The 23,831-nt window shown below is 47.1% G+C and overlaps 1 protein-coding gene across 1 annotated transcript in view; it reads left to right on the top strand.

The window, feature by feature from the left end:
- TDRD3 (tudor domain containing 3) overlaps positions 1 to 23,831 on the top strand; it is a gene marked incomplete at its 5' end in the record, with an annotated part of 128,289 nt that overhangs the window by 62,445 nt on the left and 42,013 nt on the right. Inside the window, one exon of the mRNA XM_044275108.1 lies at positions 9,995 to 10,120. Coding sequence (XP_044131043.1) covers positions 9,995 to 10,120 — 126 coding nt within the window. The remainder of the gene's footprint in view (positions 1 to 9,994; positions 10,121 to 23,831) is intronic.

Here is a 23,831-nt window from a genome sequence, read left to right as displayed (position 1 = left end):
TAACTGTCACCTCATCCCATAGTTTACAAAATGGGGTCACTTTTTGTCCCAGTAAAATTCTGACCTCCAAAACCCATATGGCTCGCCTTTCCCTCTGCACCCTGCCGTGTGTCCGTACAGCAGTTTACGACCACATATGGGTTGTTTCTGTAAACTGCAGAATCGGGGTAATAAATATTAAGTTTTCTTTGACTGTTAACCTCTTAACGACACATGACGTACGTCATGATGTCCTGGTACTTAAGGACACCCTGTACGTCATGTATGGTTCCAATCACCACCACGCGGCGGGCGGTGATCGGAACCCGGTGCCTGCTCAAATCATTGAGCAGGCACCTAGGCTAAATGCGCCGGGGGGTCCTGTGAAACCCCCCCCATGTCTGCAATCGCAGAAAACCGCAGGTCAATTCAGACCTGAGGTTTTCTGCGTTTCCGGGTTATTCGGTTCTCTGAAGACCCGATAACCCGGAACAGGATGGTGATGATGGTGCGATTTCACCCCACCAATCACCATCCAGCGATCCTGAGTGGCGATGGTGACGTCACCACTCAGGATCGCTTCTGATTGGTCTGTAGGCGGGCCGGCAGCAGATTCAAAAGAGGCAGGCGCTCCTCTCCTCCTCCTTTTGTGTTCCGGAGGAGAGAGGAGCTGCCTGCACGTGTCGTTCGTCTGTGCCAGCATCACCCCATCTGTGCCCCCCAGGACCCGATCTGTGCCCCAGCACCTCCCATCTGAACTTCAGGTACATAGGGAAAGTATAGGGAATGTTTGGGTTAGGCAGGGGAAAAAAAAGGGAAAGTTAGCTTTGATTGCATCACCCTAAGTTAGGGTGTCTGGGGTCCACAGCACATCTGTGGGGTGCATGATTTTTTTTTGTGTGTGCGCGCTGACTGTGGCCGGCACTCTTAGCGTCCGGCCACTGTTAGCGAATCACACACCCCACCGCTGATCAACTTCGGACGGTTGATCAGCGGTTTTGAAAAAAATGTTGTCAAATATTTTTGCCCTTTTTTTAGTAATTTTTTTTTTTTTTCTTCTGTTAGTTTTAGGGTTAAGTCTGCGAACACCTGTGCCCCCACACACACGCACACCAAATAAAGATTTACACACACGCACATACACACGCAGACACACACTCCCCTATGGCCCGCCGGACGTTCTCGGCCGAGGTGGCATACACCCAGCTTGCCTCCGACTCCGAGAGTCCCAGTGAGGACGAGGATGACCCCACATTCCTGTTGTCATCCGCGTCCTCCTCATCATCTAGCGATGATGACGAGCCCCCAAGGCGGCGGACACGCCGCCAGGTGGAGCAAGGGGACCGCCATGTTAGGGACCCTGTGGCCCAGCCTAGTACGAGAAGCTCTGGGGCTCGTACTGGTTTCCCGGTCCACCAGTTAAATCCACCGGAGAACCCTGCCAGTGAACTAGTCTGGTGTAGCCCAGAGCGATACGAGCCCCTGATTCCTGATTTTGTAGGCCAATCAGGAATTCAGATTTCGACAGTGGGGACGTCCTATACCAGACCCCACTTTACAGTACGGCCATGACACGCTCCTGGTTTAAGGCCATCCGGAAATGTCTGCATTATTCCTGCCCATGACCATCTGTATAAGATACGGCCGGTCATTGATCGATCACTTTGGGGCCAAATTCATGGAGGCCTATGTACCTGGAAGGGAAGTCGCGGTTGATGAGTCTCTCATTGCGTTCAAGGGGAGACTCATTTTCCGCCAGTATGTGCCCTCCAAGCGGGCGAGGTACCTCAGGGTACACTTACAAATTTCGTATATACGAGGGGCGAGAAACTTGTGTGGGACCTTATGCACCCACTGCTGGATAAGGGTTACCACCTGTACGTGGATAACTTTTATACCAGTATCCCCTTGTTCCAGTCCCTTGCCGCCAGATCCACGTCCGCTTGTGGGACCGTGCGGAAAAATCAACGCGGCCTCCCTGCCCTCCCCCTCCAGGTACCTATCCCCAGGGGTGAGACCCGTGCCCTTCCCACTGGAAACCTGTTGCTGGTCAGGTATAAGGACAAGAGGGATGTCAATTATGCTGTCCACAATTCATGATAACGGCATCACCCCTGTCCCTGTGCGAGGTACCGCGGCAACGGTCCTCAAGCGCGATTGTATCGTCGACTACAATCGGTATATGGGAGGAGTTGATCTCTCTGATCAAGTCCTCAAGCCATATAACGCCATGCGCAAAACCTGGGAATGGTACAAAAAAGTTGCGGTCTACTTGGTACAGGGTGCCATGTACAACTCTTTTGTGCTGTCCCGGAGCGCTGGCAACACAGGGACATTCCTCCAGTTCTAGGTAGTCCTCAAGGCCCTGATCTTTTCGGACCGGGAAAGAGCAGGCCGGAGTACCTCGGGAACTGTAGGCGCCCCCGGATCGTCCCTGGCCAACACTTTCCAGGTGTGGTCCCCCATACTGGAAAGAAGGGACAAACCCATAAAAGGTGCAGTGTGTGTCACAGGAGGGGGATACGGAAGGACACCACAACTCAATGTGACACATGCCCCGATCATCCGGGCCTCTGCATTATTGGTTGCTTCAGGGAGTATCACACTTCCATGGAGTACTAAATTACTGACATCGGATAAAAAAAAATGGTTCTCAGACTTGAGACACCCAAAAAAAACTAAAATAATTTATTAAAAGTAGACATATTAGGTATCGCCACGTCAGTAATAATCTCCTCTATAAAAATACCCCATGACCTAACCCCCCAGATTAACACGGTCCAGAAAAAAAAAAGGTGCAAAAAAAGATTTTTTTTGTCACCTTACATAACAAAAAGTTTAATAGCAAGCGATCAAAAAGTCATATAGCCCCCAAAATAGTGTCAATAAAACCGTCCGCTCATCCCGCAAAAAATGAGCCCCCCACATACGATAATGACCTAACCCCCCAGATTAACATGGTCAAAAAAAATGGTGCCAAAACCGCTATTTTTGGCACTTTTCCATTTCAATCCATTTTTTCCGCTAACAAAACAAGGGTTAACAACCAAACAAAAGTTAATATTTATTACCCTGATACTGCAGTTTACAGAAATGCCATATTTGTGGTGGTAAACTGCTGTATCAGTAAAAGGGAGGCCGCAAAAGGAAAGGACCGACATGGTTTCTGGAAGGCCGATTTTGATGGCCTTTTTTATTGACACCACGTCCCTTTTAAAGCCCCCCTAGAGTAAAAACTCCCTAAAAGTGACCCCATCTAAGAAACTACACCCCTCAAGGTATTCAAAACCGATTATACAAACTTTATTAACCCTTTAGGTGTTCCTCAACAGTTAATGGCAAATGGAGATGAAATTTCAGAATTTCAATTTTTGGTAACCTTGCCTCTCAAAAATGTAATGTAGAGCAACCAAAAATCATATGTACCCTAAAAATAGTCCCCCAAAAAAATGCCACCTTATCCCGTAGTTTAGGGGTACATCAGGGGGGTTGAAACAGGACACGGTGTAAATAAACCGGTCCATAAAAATCAGCCCTCCAAAAACCAAACAGCGCACCTTTCACTCTACGCCCCGCTGTGTGGCCGTACAGTAGTTTACGGCCACATATGGGGTGTTTCTGTAAACGGCAGAGTCAGGGCAATAAAGATACAGTCTTGTTTGGCTGTTAACCCTTGCTTTGTTAGTGGAAAAAATTGATTAAAATGGAAAATTGGGAAAAAAAATGACATTTTCAAATTTCATCCCCCATTTGCCAATAACTATTGTGCAACACCTAAAGGGTTAACAACATATGTAAAATCAGTTTTGAATACCTTGAGGGGTGTAGTTTCGTAGATGTCGTCACTTTTATAGAGTTTCTGCTCTAGGGGTGCATCAGGGGGCTTCAAATGGGACATGGTGTAAATAAACCAGTCCAGCAAAATCTGCCTTCCAAAAGCCAAACGGCGCACCTTTCATTCTACGCCCCGCTGTGTGGCCGTACAGTAGTTTACGGCCACATATTGGGTGTTTCTGTAAACGGCAGAGTCAGGGCAATAAAGATACAGTCTTGTTTGGCTGTTAACCCTTGCTTTGTTAGTGGAAAAAATGGGCTAAAATGGAAAATTAGGCAAAACAATTAAATTCTCAAATTTCATCCCCATTTGCCAATAACTCTTGTGCAACACCTAAAGGGTTAACGACGTATATAAAATCAGTTTTGAATACCTTGAGGGGTGTCGTTTCTTAGATGGGGTCATTTTTGGGTGGTTTCTATTATGTAAGCCTCGCAAAGCGACTTCAGACCTGAACTGGTCCCTAAAAATTGGGTTTTTGTAAATTTCTGAAAAATTTCAAGATTTGCTTCTAAATTTCTAAGACTTGTAACATCCCCAAAAAATAAAATATCATTCCCAAAATAATTCAAACATGAAGTAGACATATGGGGAATGTAAAGTCATCACAATTTTTTGGGGTATTACTATGTATTACAGAAGTAGAGAAACTGAAACTTTGAAATTTGCAAATTTTTCAAAATTTTGGGTAAATGATGTATTTTTTTGTGCAAAAAAATTTATTTTTTGGACTTCATTTTACCAGTGTCATGAAGTACAATATGTGACGAAAAAACAATCTCAGAATGGCCTGGATAAGTCAAAGCGTTTTAAAGTTATCAGCACTTAAAGTGACTCTGGTCAGATTTGCAAAAAATGGCCTGGTCCTTAAGGTGAAATAAGGCTGTGTCCCTATGGGGTTAAACCTTGCTGTGTTACAGGGAAAAATAGATTAAAATGGAAAATCTGCAAAGAAAGTGAAATTTAGAAATTTTGCTTCCATTTTCCTATATTCTTGTGGAACACTTAAAGGGTTAACAACGTTTTTAAAATCAGTTTTGAATAACTTGAAGGGTGTAGTTTCTAAAATGGGGTCATTTATGAGTGGTTTCTACTATGTAAGCCCCACAAAGTGACTTCATAACCGAACTGGTCCTTTAAAAAAAAAGTTGGGGAAATTGTCTTAAATTTTAAGAATTGCTTCTAAAATTCTAAGGGTTGTTTCACACGAGCGAGTCCATTGCGGGAATCACGCTCCGTGTGTGAGCGGGATCCTCTGCTCTGGACTTGCAGGAGCGCACAGCATTATCATTATTTATAATGCTAAGAGCCGCTGCTTGACTTTATTTCTACAGAATCATACTGACAGCTTTATATCACTATGATTCTGTGGAAAAAAGGCCATGCAGAGATACATAGCATTATAAATCATGATAATGCCGTGCGCTCCTGCAAGTCCAGAGCAGAGGATCCTGATCACACACAGAGCGTGATTCCTGCAATGGACTCGCTCGTGTGAAACAGCCCTAAGCCATCTAAAGTCCTAAAAAAAAAAATATGACGTTTACAAAATGATCCAAACATAAAGTAGACATATGGGGAATGTTCAGTAACAACTATTTTATGAGGTGTCACAATCTGCTTTAAAAGCAGAGACATTCAAATTTCTGTAAATTTTTGAATTTTTTATAAATAAAGGTGAAACATATCGGCTCAAATTTACCACTAACATGGAGTACAATATGTCACGACCAAACAATCGCAGAATCGCTTATATAAGTAAGGCTACTTTCACACTAGCGTTCGATCGGATCCGTTCTGAACGGATCCGATCATATTAATGCAGACGGTGGCTCCGTTCAGTACGGATCCGTCTGCATTAATAACTTAGAAAAAATTCTAAGTGTGAAAGTAGCCTGAGCGGATCCATTCAGTCTTTCAATGTAAAGTCAATGGGGGACGGATCCGCTTGAAGATTGAGCCATATGGTGACATCTTCAAGCGGATCCGTTCCCATTGACTTACATTGTAAGTCTGAACGGATCCGCTCCATTCAGACTGCATCAGGGCTGGACGGAGGCGTTCGGGTCCGCTCGTGAGCTCCTTCAAACGGAGCTCACGAGCGGACCGACGAACGCTAGTGTGAAAGGAGCCTAAACGCGTTCCAGAGTTATTACCACATAAAGTGAAGCATGTCAGATTTGCTAAATGTGGCTTGGTCTTGAAGTGATTAAAGGCACTGGCCAATTTCCCATGGCATTTGTCAGAATTCCATTTATCATCATGTGTGCTTCATACAAGCATACATGACTATACTGTTCCAATGAAGACCCCTGCCTGAGCTGGTGTCTGTGAAAGAAATATACTCGCCTGTCATCCTTCACATCAATGGGCTGCAAGATAGCGGAACAACTTCTGCTGGCTGGTACTTGGTACCTGTGATTGTGTGCAGTTGCTGATCGGCAACATACTGTACTGTGCTTGCGCAGATACAGGTAGCAGAATCCCCTCTATCTAAGCATGCTCCAGATCAGGGATGGCCAACCTGCGGCTCTCCAGCTGTTGTAAAACTACAACTCCCACCATGCGCTGGCAGTAGACTGATAGCTGTAGGGAGACTGGGCATACTGGGAGTTGTAGTTCTACAACAGCTGGAGAGCAGCAGGTTGGCCATCCCTGCTCCAGATGCTTCTACTTGCTATTAGCACCGCCACAGAATTACAAGTCCCCAGGAACAACTGGAGGAAGCGGCACCACCATCTTGCAGCCCATGGTCACACAGGAGGATGGGTGGTGAGTATGTTTGCTCCACTGACACCGGGTGGGGCAGTCACGGAAAATTGGACAACTTTCAGTTTATAGAGCAGAGTTCATCAATGGCTGCTTATAGAGGAGAGGTCCTTGTGCCTGCTATTACAGCCTTTGAGAACGATTTCCAAGACTGGAAGCTTATAGCACATCAGAAATTACCATGGACAAATGTGATGGGATGCCTACACATTCTACCTATAGGAGCTTTTATGACAAATGCATAGGCATTTATATGAACGTGTTATCCCCTTTGCAGATTGGAGTGTGTCTGTGGGTATTTTGGCCATTCATCCAGAAGAGCAGACACTGATGTTAAAATATATCTGGCCTAGGTTTCAAATCTCGTCTCTAGTTGATCTCAAAGGTGTTCAGTGGGGCTCCTAGCCAGTCAAGTTCTTCTACACCAAACTTACCCAACCATGCCTTTATGGACCTTGCTTTATGTACTGGGGCACAGTCGTGCTGGAAGAGAAAAGGGCCTCTCCCAAACCATATACATAAATTTGAGAGCATACAATTCTCCAAAATGTCTTGCTCTGCTGAAGTCTTAAGATAATTGTTTCATTTCCGCAAAGGGCATTTATCTTGTAAATGAAGTTAATACAAGGCACTTACTAATGTATTGTTATTATCCATATTGCCTCCTTTGCTGACTTGATTCATTTTTTCATCACATCATACACTTCTTGTTTCCATGGTTACCACCAGGCTGCAGTCCAGCAGTGGTGGTCCTGTTTGCATACTACAGAAAAAAGCCCCGGCCTCTCTGGTGGCCAAGACGGTGGGAGCGCATATGAGCAGCAGTTCCCATATTAGCCACCTGGTATCTCTGCTGCAGAAGCATCTGTAACCCCTAGAAATCAGCAGTGTACAATGTGATGGAAAAATGAATGAAGCCAGCAAAGGAGACAATATGGACAATCACAATACATTATTCAATGCCTTGTATTAACTTTGTCTACACGATGAAGTCATTTGCTGATACAAGACAGCCTGTTTAATGGGCCTGAGGGATCTAGACCACAAAAAAACAACCCCATAGCGTTATCCCTCCTCCAGCAGAGTTTACAGTGCAGTCAGGCAGGGAATGTTCTCCTGGCATTCATCAAACTGCTAGATAGAGAGGAATGAGTCGCCACTCCACAGAACACGTTTCTCCAGAGTCCAGGGCAGTGTGCTTTACATCACTTCACCCGCTGCTTGGCATTACATGCAGATGTTCAGCAATGAAGCTCCCGGCAGACGGCTTTTGTGCTGATAGTAATGCCGGCAGAGTGTTGGTGACTCTTATGCACTATGCACCTTAGCACTCAGCGACCCCACACTGTAACTTTTAGGGCTGTTGCGGGTATCGAAATTTCGATACCCAATCGATACTTTTTTCCCGATATCGATGCAGTACGGGGATTTCAAATTTTTTCGATACTTGGCTGCGCTGCTGCGCAGTCTAGTATCTTTGAACATTAGCGCGCTGCTGTCAGCACGCTCATGTTCCCTCAGCAGCACAGGGGAGAAGGAAGCAGTCTCTCCCTCCCCCCTGTGCTGCTGCTGCCACCAATGAACAGAGAGAGGTGCGGAGGAGGGGCGGGCGCACTGCGCCACCAATGATGACCTTATATGGTCCAGGCTTAGTTAAGTATTAGGCTACACAGAGCGGCGCCCAGAGATCTCCCTGCACTTACTATTATTCCTGGGCGCCGCTCCGTTCACCCATTGTGCCCCCATTACTGTCTCCTGCTCCATATGCTAATTACTATCAGAGCTATGGGGAGGAGACATCAGCTTCTCTAGTGGGCGTTCCTTCTCACTGGCTGTAGCGCTGTCCAATCGAAGCGCAGGGAGAAGGATATACATATGGAGCAGGAGACAGTAATGGGGGCACAACGGGCGAACGGAGCGGCGCCCAGGAATAATAGTAAGTGCAGGGAAATCCCTGGGGGACGCTCTGTGTAGTCTAATACTTAACTAAGTCCGGACCATATAAGGTCATCATTAACACATAATACAGGAGGCAGGTGCCGGCAGCAGAATCTCATAGTCGGCACCCTGCCTCTGCAAGAGAGCTGCGATCAGCGGCAGTTAACCCCTCAGGTGTGGCACATGAGGGGTTAACTGTCGCTGATCTGCTGCCAGTCTTCGCCTCCTGTATTAAGGGTTAATTATCATTGGTGGTGCAGTGCACCCCCCCGTTATTAGAATCATTAGTGGCACAGTGCGCTCAACACCCCAAGTATTAAAATCATTGGTGGCAGGGTCCCCTCCCCTTTTCATTGGTAATTACCATGGCAGCCAGGATGCTACTAAAGCCCTGGCTGCCATAGTCAGCTCCCTGCTGCCCTGTGCACAAAGCACAGAGCAGCAGGGAGAGTGTGAAGTCCTATTCACTCTGATAGAGCTCTCTTAGGGTAAATAGGACACGGGGTGAAAAGATCCCAGGTTCTGGCCCCCAAAGGGGGGAAATAGTTATTAACAAAAAAGTTACAAAAATAAATTTTAAAAAAAGTTACAAAAACCCACCAAATTATTAAGTATAAATCACCCCCTTTCCCAATTTCACATATAAAATATATAAACAATAAATAAATCAACATATCGCCACGTCAAAAAAGTCCAAACTATCAAAATAAAAAATTAAAAATCTATGCGGTGAACGCCAGAACAGAGAAATAAAAATAAAACTGCGCGATTCGCCATTTAAAAAAAAAAAGTGGAATGCACGTAGCTTTTTTTGTTTATTTTTTCACGTGGTATCGAATGGTATCGAGTATCGCAATACTTTTTTATGGTATTGAAATCGAATCCAAAATTTGGTATTGCAACAACTCTAGTAACTTTATGTGGTCTGCCACCTGTTTGCTGAAACTTTCACTTTGGAATAATACCGCTCAAAGTTGATGGTGGATATCTAGGTGCGAAGAAACTTCACAAAGTGACTTGTTCCAGCAGTGGCATCCTATTACGACTTTTTTTCCATATAGTGTACTTGCTTATAAAAGCTTTATACTGTGCGTAGCATGTCCTGGCGCAGCGTCTATGTTTAGTGTAGGTGTTTTGTTTTTCATATTTTTTTTGAACTATAAAGTCAAGAGATTAATATAATCCTCTGAATTAGGACTCTGAAATGACAAATGTTGCAGTGTACTTTATGCGTTTGAAGTGGTGTTACTTTCTATAATGTGGAGGAAGTTAAGAACGCGACAAGTTGAAATTTTGACAAGTGTTTTTGAGGCTTTGTAAGGCATTAGTAATGGTGTTTCTGGAAAAAACATTGATTTAATAATAAGCTAGTTAGAAAACAAAGAAACTGAAGTGCACATTTTGATGAATGTTTGAACCTGTAAATGAACAAGTGTTTATTTTCTACTGTGTAAAATGTGTATCTGCTTACAGTATTACCGAGCCGAAATTGAAGCCCTACATTCTTCTGGAACCACAGCAGTGGTAAAATTTTGTGACTATGGGAACTATGAAGAAGTACTATTAGAAAACATTAAACCGATCCAGGCAGAGGCATGGGTGAGTGGTGATGGTAATATGTAATTTAAAAGTGTGCCCTAGTGATAGATACAGGGCTGTGAAATGATTTACAAGGGGAATGGTAACACACGGTTGTCAATTTATTCACATACCTCTCAACTTTTGAAAAGCCCAAGATCAGTGCACCATGACAATTTTTTTTTTTTTTTTTTTTTTTTTTTTTTTTTTACATTAAGCGACTCCACTAACACTGCCCAATGTCTTCCCAGTCATCTTACTGCCTCCACACAGTAGTAATGCCCCCTTAGTGGCCCCACAGAGTAGCTATGCCTTAGTGCCCCTATACACTTGACCCCTTAGTTCTCCCACACAGTAGTTATGCTCCCTTAGTGCCCCATTAACAATAGAATGTCCCTTTAGTGTCCCCCTTACCATAGTGTTGGTCTCTTGGTGCCCACCTTACAATAGTATGGCCCCCTTAATGGTCCCTTTACAATAGTGTTGTTCCTTTAGTGCCCCCTCACAATAGTGAAGCTATAATTTTAATACAATAAAAAGTAATACTCAACTAGACACACTCTCCTGATGAACGGAGCACAGGCTTGATGATGTCACTGCATCACGCCTGGCTGCTGGAGAGAACACAGGATGGTGAATGTTGGAGCAGAGAACTTCACCATTTTAGGCTCCATTCACACGTCCGCAAGTGTTGTCCGCGCTCGTTCCGCAATTGTGCAGAACAGGTGCAGACCCATTCATTCTCTATGGGGACTGATTGGATGCGGAGAGCACACTATGTGATCTCTGCATCTGCATTTCCAGAGAGCGGCCCCGATCTTCCGGTCCGCAGCTCTGGAAAAAAAAAATAGGATATGTCCTAAGAATAGGCATTTCTATGGGGGTACCGGCCGGGTGTATTGCGGATCTGCGATGCACTACGGACGTGTGAATGGACCTAACTGTAGTTAACAGCGTCTGCATCCTGTGCGGGACAGCTGCTGAAATCTAGGACTGTCCTGTCAATCTAGGATAGTTGAGAAGGCATGTATGATCTGTGCCTCACGAAGAAGTTGCCACTATTTACTCCTGGTCAATTAAATTGAACCACCCCCCCGATTAGTCTTGCTGGCAATTCCTCACTTATTTAATACTTCCCTTACAATATAGAGCCTTCTGTGACTGCAGTTGCATAGCAGACAAGCACCAAAGATGCAATCGCTTTGTATGAGCACTAAGATATACAGACTGGATTATTGTAACTCGATTATGACCATATTTCTTTCTTGTATGGCATGTGGTGCATGCACAGTCCATTCTCCGAGGCTGATACCAGTACAGGGTTGAAAGACCAGGCTTTCCGACACCGCTACTACCTTCTCTTCGGTAGCACCTGCCAGCGCCCCCCCCCCTTCCCCGCTTATTCTGGGGCCTCCGACCATGGGGGACAACCACCAGCCCTTCATTAACACCCGCCACGCCGTGTTCGGTGCCTGGGGAAATTTTATTTCATAAAGCGCGCGCTCGCTTCTATGGCGTGTCCTGGGGCCTGGCGTGTCCTGGGGCCGGAGCCTCAGCGCTTCGCTCTGGCATCTTCTCTGCTTGCTGAGAAGCTCCTAGCACGCGTGGCTGCTCCTCTGCTCCTCCGGTGGACTTCTGTGCTGTTGCCTGCGTGGTAGGATTTTTTGCCTTCTTGCTGCAGCTTGTTGTGGTTGCCATCATGCCTAAGCCTGGAGCTCCCCTTAAGTCAAGACCTCTTCTCAGATCCCAATGGGGTCCTGTATGAACTGTCTTCTGCTATTTTCTGTCACTGGTATCTGTGCCTCCTGCCCCTGGACAGGATCATCCTTCTCTTGCCCAGCCCAGTTCCCCCCCTGTGCCTGTGGAGCCTGCGGTTCCCACTTGGGCATCTGCCATGTCCAGTGTGGCCGCTGAGCCATGTCCTTTATGGAACGTATTGCAGTTTCCAATCCTGTGGCGCCAACCACTCCATCTCCCCTCAGTGGTTCCCGCAGAGGACGCTTGACCGCTAAGAGGCAGCGTGAGCGGCAGCATCCCTCCTCGGATGACTCAGTTTCCCCCCCTTGTCTAGAGGCGCGTTCGGACGACTCCCCCCCCCCGAGGGAGTACAAGTTTGAAGGGGAATTGTCCGGAGGTCATGGAGCGGGACCCCCCGCCTAAGCTCTCCACCATGGTGGCTGACTTAGTGGCGGCTGTCCGTGACACCTTTAATCTCCAAGGGGATTCTCCTCCTTCCACTAGTCGGGAGTTCGCCCTTATCCCGCCCCAAGAAGCCGGAGGCTGCCGTGTTTCCTGTCCATGAGGAATTTTCTGCGGTCATATCCAGGGCCTGGGACCGTCCTAATCAAAAGTTCTCTGCCACGAAATGCATGGATACGCTTTATCCTTTTCCGACTGACAGTGTCTTCTCCCCCCAAGGTGGATCCCCCCCCCCGTGGCCAGGTTAGCCAAAAACACGGCCCTCCCTGTCTTATACGGTTCCTCTCTGCAGGACGCTGTGGACAGGCGCCTAGATTCTCTTTCCAAATCCATTTTCTCACTGGCGGGCACGTCCCTGCGGCCTGCTTTTGCCTCAGCATGGGTAGCAAGAGCCCTCTTGGTGTGGTTGCAACCACTAAGACCTGGCGGAACAAGATGCGTCTGCTGACACACTGGATTTGGGTCTCCCGATGTCTCAGGCTTCCAAGTTCCTTTGCAAGGCTTCCATGGACATTGCTTCCCTCGTTGCCCGCATTTCAGCTCTCAGTCATTCAGCGCAGAGAGGTCTGGTTAAAGGTGTGGGACGCCGACGCCTCTTCCAAACGTTCCCTTGCTAACCTCCCCTTTGGGGGTTCCAGACTTTTTGGGGCTCAGCTGGACGAGTTCATCTCTGCCCCTACAGGGGGCAAAAGCACTCATCTTCCCCAACCCAGGTCCAAGCGCCCCTTTCGGACCAGGTCTTCCGGTTCCTGGTACCAGTCCTTTCGCCGCTTCTCTTCTAGCAGGACGTCATCTGCTTCCTCCGCCGGGGGGTCTCAGGACTCTAGCAAAAAGCCCTTCTTCAAGCCCCAGCCTTCCTGGCACCCAAGGGCACAGTCAGCCCGCCCTGTTGCTCCCAAGCAGTCTTCCGCATGAAGGGGCGCCCCCACCCCTCGTGGTGGGGGGCCGCCTGCTCTCTTATCAGCGGGTTTGGAGGGCTCATGTTCAAGACGCATGGGCTATAAAAATTGTAACGTCTGGTTACAAGATAGAATTTGCATCCAGACCACCGGAACGTTTTATGCCTTCTCGCGTTCTGGGGGATCCGGCCAGAGCCTCAGACCTCTTGATGGCCGTTTCTTCCCTCTGGATCGGGTGTTATTACCCCAGTTCCCCCAGAGGAACAGGGCACAGGTTTCTATTCAAACCTGTTTGTAGTCCCAAAGAAGGAGGGGCCTGTGTATCCGATCCTGGATCTGAAGCTGCGCAACAAGTTTCTGCGGGTGCAGAGGTTTCGAATGGAGTCCCTCAGCTCTGTTATTGTTTCTCTTCTTCCAGGGGAGTTCCTCGCGTCCGTAAACATTCAGGACGCCTATCTGCATGTCCCTATCGCAGAATCTCACCAACGATTCCTGCGCTTCGCCTTTGGTGGCTGGCACGATCAGTTTGTCGCTCTTCCTTTCGGGTTACCAAGATCCTAGCGCCGCTCATGGCGCTTCTTCCCACCAGGGGCATTCCTTTGCTGCCTACCTGGACGACATCCTGATAAAGGCCCCCTCGCTTCCACAGGCCGAGGACAGCGTCCGGATAACTGTTCAGACTCTGGAACAGTTCGGCTGGCTAATCAACTTCCCAAAATCCTCTCTCCTCTCTTCCAGGAAGATCTCCTTCCTGGGAATGGTTTTGGATACCTCGGCCGCCAAAGTGTTTCTTCCATTCTCCAAGTCCTCCTAGATCCAGGCGGCAATGTCACACCTGCTGCGCTCCCCGTGTCCCTCCATCCGGGAGTGCATGCGGGTCCTGGGTCTTATGGTAGCCTCTTTTAAGGCCGTACCATATGCCCAGTTTCACACTCGTTCAATGCATCAGGAGATCCTTTCCCTCTGGGACAAGACCTCTTATGGTCTGGACGCTCGCATCCACCTGTCTCAGCGAGTTCGGGCAGCTCTTCCTTGGTGGCTGTCCCCTATGAACCTGACGTCGGGAAGATCTTTCCTCCCGTTCTCCTGGACGATCATCACCACCGATGCCAGCCTCCTGGGTTGGAGCGGCGTTCTCCTGTCCCGCACGGTTCAGGGGGTTTGGTCGGCGGAGCTGAGAGCGATTTTCCACTCTCTCTCCCATTGGATTCCTCTCCTTGCCGGCCGCCCGGTGAGGATTCAGTCGGACAATGCCACGGCCGTGGCTTACCTCAACCACTAAGTCAGGACCCGCAGCCGGGGGGTGATGCAGGAGGTGAGGAGAATCCAATGGGAGAAGGAGTGGAAAATCTGCTGTGGGCAGAGTCTCACGTTCCGGTGTTGTCAGCAGTATACATTCCGGGAGTCGACAACTGGACAGCGGACTTTCTAAGCTGCAACAAGGTAGATCCAGGCGAGTGGTCTCTGCATACGGATGTATTCTAAGACGTCTGCCGCTGGTGGGGCCGTCCGGATGTGGACTTGATGGCGTCCAGGCTCAACAACAATCTCCCAGTGTTCTTGGCTCGCGCCCGGGATCCGAAGGCGTACGAGGTGGACGCGCTGGTGTCTCTGTGGCAGGACTTCAGCCTCCTCTATGTCTTCCCTCCACTTCCTCTGTTGCCGAAGGTTCTACCCAAGATCGAGGCGGAAGGGATTCCGACCGTTATCATCGCCCCGGATTGGCCTCGCCGCGCATGGTTCTCGGACGTGGCTCGGATGCTGGCAGACGCCCCATGGCCTCTTCCCGACAGAGAAGATCTACTGTCTCAGGGCCCGCTCTTCCACCGGAGTTTACAGTCACTTTGTTTAACTGCGTGGCTGTTGAAACCGCCATCCTGAAGAAGAGGGGGTTCTCGGATTCGGTGGTTAGAACCATGATCAGAGCGAGGAAGCTGGCTTCCTTACGGATTTAGTATCGTACCCGGAAGGCCTTCCTTGCCTTTTGTGAGAACTTGGGTTTCCCTCCTCTTCGTTTTTCCATCCCGATGGTGCTCTCGTTTCTTCAGTCCGGCTTTGAGATGGGACTGTCGCTGAGCTCCCTGAAGGGTCAAGTTTCTGCTCTGGCCATCTTTTTTCAGAGGCCCCTTGCTCTCCTGGGTCCTGTGAGGACTTTCCTGCAGGGGGTTGCGCATTCGGTCCCTCCGTACGTCCCCCTTTACCTCCTTGGGATTTCAACTTGTTCCTGCGCGCCCTTCGAGCCTCTGAGGGAAGTCTCCCTGACCTTTCTCACCTGGAAAGTGGTCTTCCTTGTGGCCATAACTTCCATCAGGCGGGTATCGGAGCTGGCCGCACTTTCCTGCCAGGAGCCTTTTCTGTTTTTTCACCAGGATAAGGTGGTGCTCCGTCCGGTTCCCTCCTTTTTGCCCAAGATGGTCTCCCCCTTCCACCTTAACGAGTATCTTGTCCTGCCATCCTTTTGTCCTTCTCCAGCAAACCCCAAGGAACGCTCTCTCCATTCCCTGGATGTTGTCCGGGCCTTGAGGGTGTATCTGCCGTTCGGATTCCCTCTTTGTGATTCCCGAAGGACCTCGTAAGGGTGTGGCGACCTCAAAGGTCACTGTGGCGCGATGGATCCGCTTGACTATCGCTGTGGCTTATCGCGCTTGTGGCAGGGTTCCCCCGGCTTGGATTACCGCTCACTCCACTAGGGCGGTGGGAGCTTCCTGGGCAAGGTGCAATCGTGCCTCTGCGTCTCAGCTGTGTAAGGCGGCCACCTTGTCGTCCTTGCATACCTTTTACAAAGTTTTATCAGTTGCATTCGCTGGCTTCGGCTGATGCTGTCTCTGGCCGCAGGGTTTTGCAGGCTGTGGTTCCTGTTTGACCGTTGGACATTCCTCCTGGCAGTGCTGATGTTTTTTCCCACCCCATGGGCTGCTTTGGGACGTCCCATGGTCTGTGTCCCCCAATAGAATGTACGAGAAAAGGAGATTTTTTTTTGTGAAACTCACCTGCAAAATCTTTTTCTCGTCTTTTCCATTGGGGGACACAGCTCCCACCCATTCTGCCTGTTGCAGGAGGGGTTCAGTTCAGTTCTGTTTTGTGGTTGGGCCTCATGGTCTTTGGTCCGATGGCTTCCATTATTTTTTATTTTCTCCTTCTCCTACTGCTTTTGCAACGCCTGAGTACCTCCTCGTGGAGCATGGGGGTATAGCCCGAGGAGGAGGAGCTCTCTTTTGTATTTGCATAGTGTCCCTCCTAGTTATACCTCTAAGCTATACCCATGGTCTGTTTCCCCCAATGGAAAAGACGAGAAAAAGATTTTACAGGTGAGTTTCACAAAAAAATCTCCTTTTTCCCAATGTAAATGCATATGATACAAAGTTATTAGCACATTCCATTCCCTCAGCGCACAGTATGAATGCGCACCAATAGGAAGGTGCAGACAATATCCCTAATTACAATGAGAGGGATATGTTGATCGTATATCTTACAATGAGAGAGTTTGATGGCCAGGACTCAAACCTTGCTATGCTATTGTGGAAGGGGGGGCATTATTGTGGTTGACATTTTCCTTTGTTACATTGCTTTGTATAAACATAATTGTGAAGGACCAGTTAACAGCACATATTCTGAAGAAAAGTATGAAAGGTTTGGTCCTGAAAGTGGCAGGCATCCTTGAGTGTGGAAGGGTGCATGTTTTTTCTTCCTTTTGAAAAACTCAATAATAAATTTGTTCAGATTTCTTTAATTATTTAGCACACTGAGAATAAGTAGTGATTCATTAATAAAGTGACAATATCCTGTTAATTGTGTTGTTTGAACAGTAATTAGCTTTATTTTTCATTTACTTAACCAAACATTAGCTGCCCCGATCAATATTAATTTGTGTTATAGTGTAATCTTTGGAATGTAAACAGGAAAATCAATGTGCCCTAATTTATGTAATACACATTCATTCGCTTGCTATAATTCACCTAGCAGACATTTCTCATTAAGCTAGGGACAGCCTGCGTTTTCCTGTTACTGCTGCCAAGTTATCTTACTGGCGGTACTTCAGTATTCTTAATTTAACTTTCCCCTGTATTACTGGCCCAATTGTAACATAGTTTATAAGGCCGGAAAAAGACATTTGTCCATCCAGTTCGGCCTGTCATCCTGCAAGTTGATCCAGAGGAAGGCAAAAAAAAAAATGTGAGGTAGAAGCCAATTTTCCCCACTTAAGGGGGGAAAATATCCTTCCCGACTCCAATCAGGCAATCGGACTAACTCCCTGGATCAACGATCTCTCTCTAGTAGCTGTAGCCTGTAATATTATTACACTCCAGAAATACATCCAGGCCCCTCTTGAACTCTTTTATTGTACTCACCATCACCACCTCCTCAGGCAGAGAGTTCCATAGTCTCACTGCTCTTACCGTAAAGAATCCTTTCTATGTTTGTGTACAAACCTTTATGCTGCGGTATTTTCTTCGTCCAAAATTCCGGAACACATGCCGGATGCAGCATTATTTTCTATTGAAATGCATTAATGCCGAGTGTTCCGGCAAAACGGATCCGGTTTTCCGGTCTGCGCATGCGCAGACCTTTAACAATGCAGAAAAATATATATACCGGATCCGTTTTTCCGGGTGACACTGGAGAGACAGATCCGGTGTTTCAATGCATTTATTAGACGGATCTATCTACAAATGCTATCCGTTTGCACACGGACTTCCGGATCTGACGGGCAGTTTTCAGAGGCAGTTTGACATGACCGATCCCTCATAAATCCATGCCGATACGGGTTAACTGCTTATTTTTATTAAGGTACTCCAAGATTGCATCTCTTAGAAAACCTTTAAACAGTTTACCCACAACAGAAATTAAACTTACCGACCTATAGTTTGCGGGCTCTGTTTTTGGACCTTTTTTGAATATTGGCACTTGTTAAGCGCCAATCCTGTGGAACACTCTCTGTCACTATAGAGTCTTTATATATTAGAAATACATTGCTTAATTCTATTGGGGATATGGGGTGTATCCCATCTGGTAGCAGTGATCTGTCTGTTTTAAGACGCTGCTGTACTTCTCCCTGGGTCAGACAGGGCACTTTTAATGGGGAATTTACTTTTACATTCTGCATTATCTGATTTTCCTCAGTAAATACAGTGGAGAGAAAAAAAATAATAGATTTGCTTTCTCCTCATCGCTCTCTGTAACTTCTCCCTCATCACTCTGTAAAGGACCAACACTTTCAAGTTTAAAGGGACACTGACAGGCCCTATAAAGATATTTAGTTATTCCTATGCAGTCATAGGTCTATTAAAGTGTATTCCAATAATGTAAGAGTACCCCCTGTCCGCATTTTAAACCATGTAAAAACAACTTTATATTCATCTGTCAATCACCTTCCTTTGTGCCCAAGGGGCGGTTTTTCTCCTACCTTTGTACCCAGCCGCGCCTCAACTGTCGTTTCCTACCGCCGCCCAGCTCATTATTATTCTCTGCGCCTGGCGGCTTTTACTCTTCTCTCCGCCCTCACTGAGTTTCTTGTCTGGCGCAGGCGCATTAACAAACAGTATTTCTGCTGACATCAGCGCTCTGAAGCGCTGGATAGGAGTGACTGGGAGGAGAGATCCGGCGCAGGCGCAGCAGGAGACACAGAGAGCAGCCGCATAGAAGAATAAGGGACGCATTTCCGGCTTGTGAGGGTGCCAGATACAGGTATCTGGCGCATGCGCAGAAGATCCAATTGAGGTCGATGCCCATAAGTTTCTATCGGGCATGCGTGTGATCTAACAGGATCAGGGACTGTAAAAGCCGCCAAGCACAGTGAATAATAATGAGCTGGGCGGTGGTAGGAAACGACAATTGGGGCGTGGCTGGGCACAAAGGTAGGAGAAAAAACGCCCCTTGGGCACAAAGGAAGGTGATTGACAGATGATTATAAAGTTGTTTTTACGTGGTTTAAAATGCAGACAAGGGGTACTCTTATGTGATTGGAATACACTTTATTAGACCCATGACTGCATAGGAATAACTACGGCTACTTTCACACTAGCGTTCGGGGCTCCGCTTGTGAGTTCCATTTGAAGGCTTTCACAAGCGGCCCCGAACGCATCCGTCCAGCCCTAATGCATTCTGAGTGGATGCGGATCCGCTCAGAATGCATCAGTCTGGCACCGTTTGTCCTCCGCTCTGCCTGGCCGTGCGGAGGCAAACGGATCCGTCCAGACTTACAATGTAAGTCAATGGGGACGGATCCGTTTGAAGTTGACACAATATGGCTCAATTTTCAAACGGATCCGCCCCCCATTGACTTTCAATGTAAAGTCTGGACGGATCCGTCTGAAGCTACTTTCACACTTCTAAACTATAATGCAGACGGATCCGTTCTGAACGGATCCCATCGTCTGCATTATTTGAGCGGATCCGTCTGTGCAGACACCAGACGGATCTGCTCTGAACGCAAGTGTGAAAGTAGTCTAAATATGTTTATAGGGTCCGTCAGTGTCCCTTTAAACTTTTTGCCATTTATATAATTGAAGAACATTTTAGAGTTACTTTCACTCTTTTTGGCAATTAATTCTGTCTCCAGCTTGGCTGATTTTATTTGTCTTTTTCATATTCTTTTCTTTTTTTTCTCATATTTTTACAATGCTTCCTCAGTACCTTCCTGTTTTAGTGATTTAAATGCTTTCTTTTTGTCATGTATTGCTTTCTTTACATTTCTATTTATCCACATTGTTTCTTTCTTGTTCCTTAATCTTTTATTCCCATTAGGTATGTACCTCTCACAATTAGAATTTAGGATGCTTTTAAAAATATCCCATTTTGTGGTTGTACTTTTATTTTTGAGGACATTGTTCCAGTTAGTGAGGTTAATGGCCTCTCTTAGCTGGTCAAATTGTGCTTTTTCGATGTTTGGTATTTTTGTGCCTCCTTCAAGAAACACTCATTTGAATGACAATTGGAAGGCTATTATTTTATGGTCACTATTTCCCAGGTGTCCCTCAAGTTGCACACCTGTTGTTTTGTCAGGTCTATCGGTCAATGCTAAATTCAGTATGGCTGTCCCTCTAGTCGGATTCTGAACCAGTTGGGAAAGGTAATTCTTTGGTTATAACCAAGAACCTGTTTCCTTTACGAGAGCTACAGCTTTCAGTTTCCCAGTCTATATCTAGGTAGTTGAAGTCCTCCATAATAATGACCTCATTTTGATTTCCCTTAGTAGTAGATTTTCTGTGGACTCTGGTTTTTATCTCTATGTATTTCTACCCACACACTTATATCTTCCCAGTCTGTACATAAGGGCAGACCCCTCCCTCTCTAGTTTTTACAATCTTTTCTGAACAGACTGTAACTCTGTACATTAACCGCCCAGTCATAGCCATCATCCAACCATGTCTCAGTTATTCCCACTCCTTCTCACACATCACTACTTCTAGGTCACCAGTTTTATTAGTCAATCTTCTAGCATTACTATATGTACAGTTAAGAATTTTCTGTATATATTTTACCCTATACCTTTCCTTATTAGCTGTTCTAGTCCCTCCTTCCATTCCTCCCCTAGTTTTATAACCTTGCCCGGGCTCTCTATCTTCCTCTCCTATAATCTGATTGCCCTCCCCCAGTCCCTAGTTTAAACACTCCTCCAACCTTCCTCTCCCCCAAAACAGCTGCACCTTCCTTATTAAGGTGCAGCCCATGCATATGATAGAGCCTGTAGTTAGGAAGAACGTAGAGTTCTTGACCATTTCCACGTCCTTAAATTTGTTTTGCCATCTGTATCCAGTATTAGATTGCATATATCTAGCACGTGTCCTTCTGTCCAATCATTTTTCAGTAATATTAGGTAGGTTGTGGGCATGGACTGAACAAATCTTTGCAACAGTTTGCTGTCATTGAAGTATAATTCCTTACCCAGGATTATAGGTTTGTGTATCCTGTCATTCTATAAAAGGTTTGGTAGTTGTGTGCAGTCCAGTTTTTTTGTGTTCATGTTGTAGCATGTCTCAAAGGCTCTCCGTATACGTTGCAACCTGGTTACAGGATCTGCTTTTGGATTGTCACAAATCACTGGGCCCGACCTGTACTTGCTGTTTCAAACAGAAAGCACAGGTGTGGCCCAATAACTGGCAGTAATTTTCATATGCGCACACACATTTTTGTCTGTTTATTTAATCTTGTAATCCCGTTAATTTCGGGGCTTGTTGGGACATAATTGTGGTCAGTGCTAAATTTTTATTTGCTTGAGAAAGGCCTAGTGATACTTATGGCTGAAATGTTGCTATGTAACAGCATGTACAGTCAGTCATAAGGAGGTTAATGTGTAGGATTGTAACCTGTTGACTGACAAAACTCTTACCTTCAAAATGCAGCCCAGAACCAATGCTTTATAAGAACCTGTGTGACTAGGTACTATATGCAGTCCTGAAAAGTCCAGCCCATTTATCTGGGGATGACTGTAACAAAGGCCAATTGGAGACGTGGATCCACTAGATCACTTACAAATTTGACTTTGTCCTGATCCAGGAAGTACAATCTACAACACTGTACAGTCATTACCCTTAACCCCCACAAAGAGATGTGGATTTTTACCACTCGCCTATGACAGCACCCATGGATAGCATCCGCCCCCTTCCTCAGGACAGGAAACGGGAAGCACAGCCTCTTCAAAAGGGAGGTACAACCCCCATCATGCCAGTTCTGTTTCCTGTCCTAAGGGACAGGGTGGAATGCACAGCATGAAGAGACGGAGCTGCGGCATCCCCTTGGTTTTTTACCCGTGGGAGGAGGGCCTACCCGAGCGGTGTAAGCCTTCCTTGGAAGCCGCTGCTGAAGTCTGGACCTCTGGACTCCCCCTCATTCCGGTCACTCCCCCGTCGGGGCTGCCTTGGTGTCCCCAGCACGGTGAACCTCTGCGGCCGTGCCGTATGTTCGGCTGCTGTCTGGCGTTCGCGCGGGTGCGCGACGCCGTCACTTCCGGGTAGGTCAGGCCGGCGCTGACGTCATTAGTCGGCGCCAGAACCTGGCCTCCGGATTCAGCAGTGGGAGGGGGCGTGGCCTTGGGCCGGAAGGGGAGGGTGCTGGTACGCGCCTGGCAAGTTCAAATCCAGCCAGCTCTCACTGCAGGCTGGTGTTTTGGCCTGCAGTGACCTGCATAGACGAAAGCCAGTGGCAGAAAATGGAGCCCACACAGCACGCAGAAGCCACTGAAACCACCAACGAATCCTTGGTACCGGTGGGGGTAAGAGGGGTGAATGCCCTGCCTTTTTCATTTATTACAGTATCTTGATGGGAGTCTTTGTTTATTCTGTGTGTTTAGACTTCCAAAGAGAGAAGGTGGTCAAGGTCCAAGGAGCAGGGCTGCGCTATTTGCAAAAGAAAGCTACCGTCCGGTTGGGATAAACCTGCCTGCCAGACCTACATGGGCAAATTATTGGAGGATCTTATGAAGCCTAAAATAGATTATCAAGGATGAGGTCAAAGAATCAGTGAAGGAGTCCTTGAGTAATCTGCTTGAAGATCGCCCTTGCACTTCCGCTGCTGTCTCTATTCCCGCTTCAAGTGATCAGGAGTTGTTATCGGGATTAGAGGAGGAGGGAGAACTTCCGTCCTCGGATCACTCCCAGGATGAGCAACTGGCAGGGAGACCTCTGTTCCTTCCAGAGAACATTAATTCCCTAGTCGGGATAGTCAGGGCAACTATGGGACTTGATGATCAAGCAGAACCCCAGTCCATGAGGGATTCTATGTTTGAGGGCCTAGGTCCTAGGAGGCTGAAGTGTTTTGATGTACATGAAAACATAACTTCGGTAATTAAGAATGAATGGAGTAGGCCGGATAGAAAAAATTTTGTGCCTTCTGCCCTAAAAAGGAAGTATCCCTTTGAAGACAAAGCCTCAGCTGATTGGGATAGAGCCCCGAAACGAGATGCTCCGGTAGCAAAGATCTCTAAGAGAGCAGCCCTCCCGTTTGAAGACTCGGGAACTCTTAAAGATCCAATGGACAGAAGAGCCGAGGTCTATTTAAAGAAGAACTGGGAAGCGACGGCTGCCTCATTCAGGCCCGCTATAGCCGCCACTTCTGTTGCCAGGTCTTTAAAGGTCTGGATGAATGAGATGGAAGAGCAAATAAAGAAGGGAGCGCCCGTGGAACAATTGCTCTCGTCATTTCCAGCTCTGTATAGTGCCATTGATTTTTTTTTTAGCAGATGCCTCAGTGGACTCCCTGAGGCTGTCAGCGAGAGCCGCAGCTCTTTCAAATTCCGCCCGCAGAGCGATTTGGCTAAAGGATTGGAAAGGAGATGCAGGTTCAAAGGCGAAATCGTGTGCTATTCCCTGTCAGGGGGAATTCCTCTTCGGGCCCACGTTAGACGATCTGCTGGAAAAAGCTTCTGACGGAAAAAAGGGGTTTCCCTTCTATACATCAGCAGCCTCATAAGAAGCCCTTTTGCTCTCAGACATCCAGATTTAACTTCAATAGAAGAGAAACTCCCAGACAGTCCGGTAATGCGGCCAGAAGGATCAAAGGATTTCTTTTTTCAGGTGGAGAGGTCTCTAAAAAACCCCTGCAATGACGCCAGATCCCCGGTTGGAGGTAGTCTCTCCCTCTTCGCAGAGCAATGGCGGAAGATCTCGAACAGCCCCTGGATTCTTTCAATCATTTCA

The sequence above is a fragment of the Bufo gargarizans genome, unplaced genomic scaffold (genome assembly GCF_014858855.1).
Source record: "Bufo gargarizans isolate SCDJY-AF-19 unplaced genomic scaffold, ASM1485885v1 original_scaffold_886_pilon, whole genome shotgun sequence".
In the NCBI taxonomy this organism is placed as follows: Eukaryota; Metazoa; Chordata; class Amphibia; order Anura; family Bufonidae; genus Bufo; species Bufo gargarizans.
Note: the sequence above shows the minus strand (reverse complement) of the source record. Positions and strands in the feature narration are given on the sequence as shown.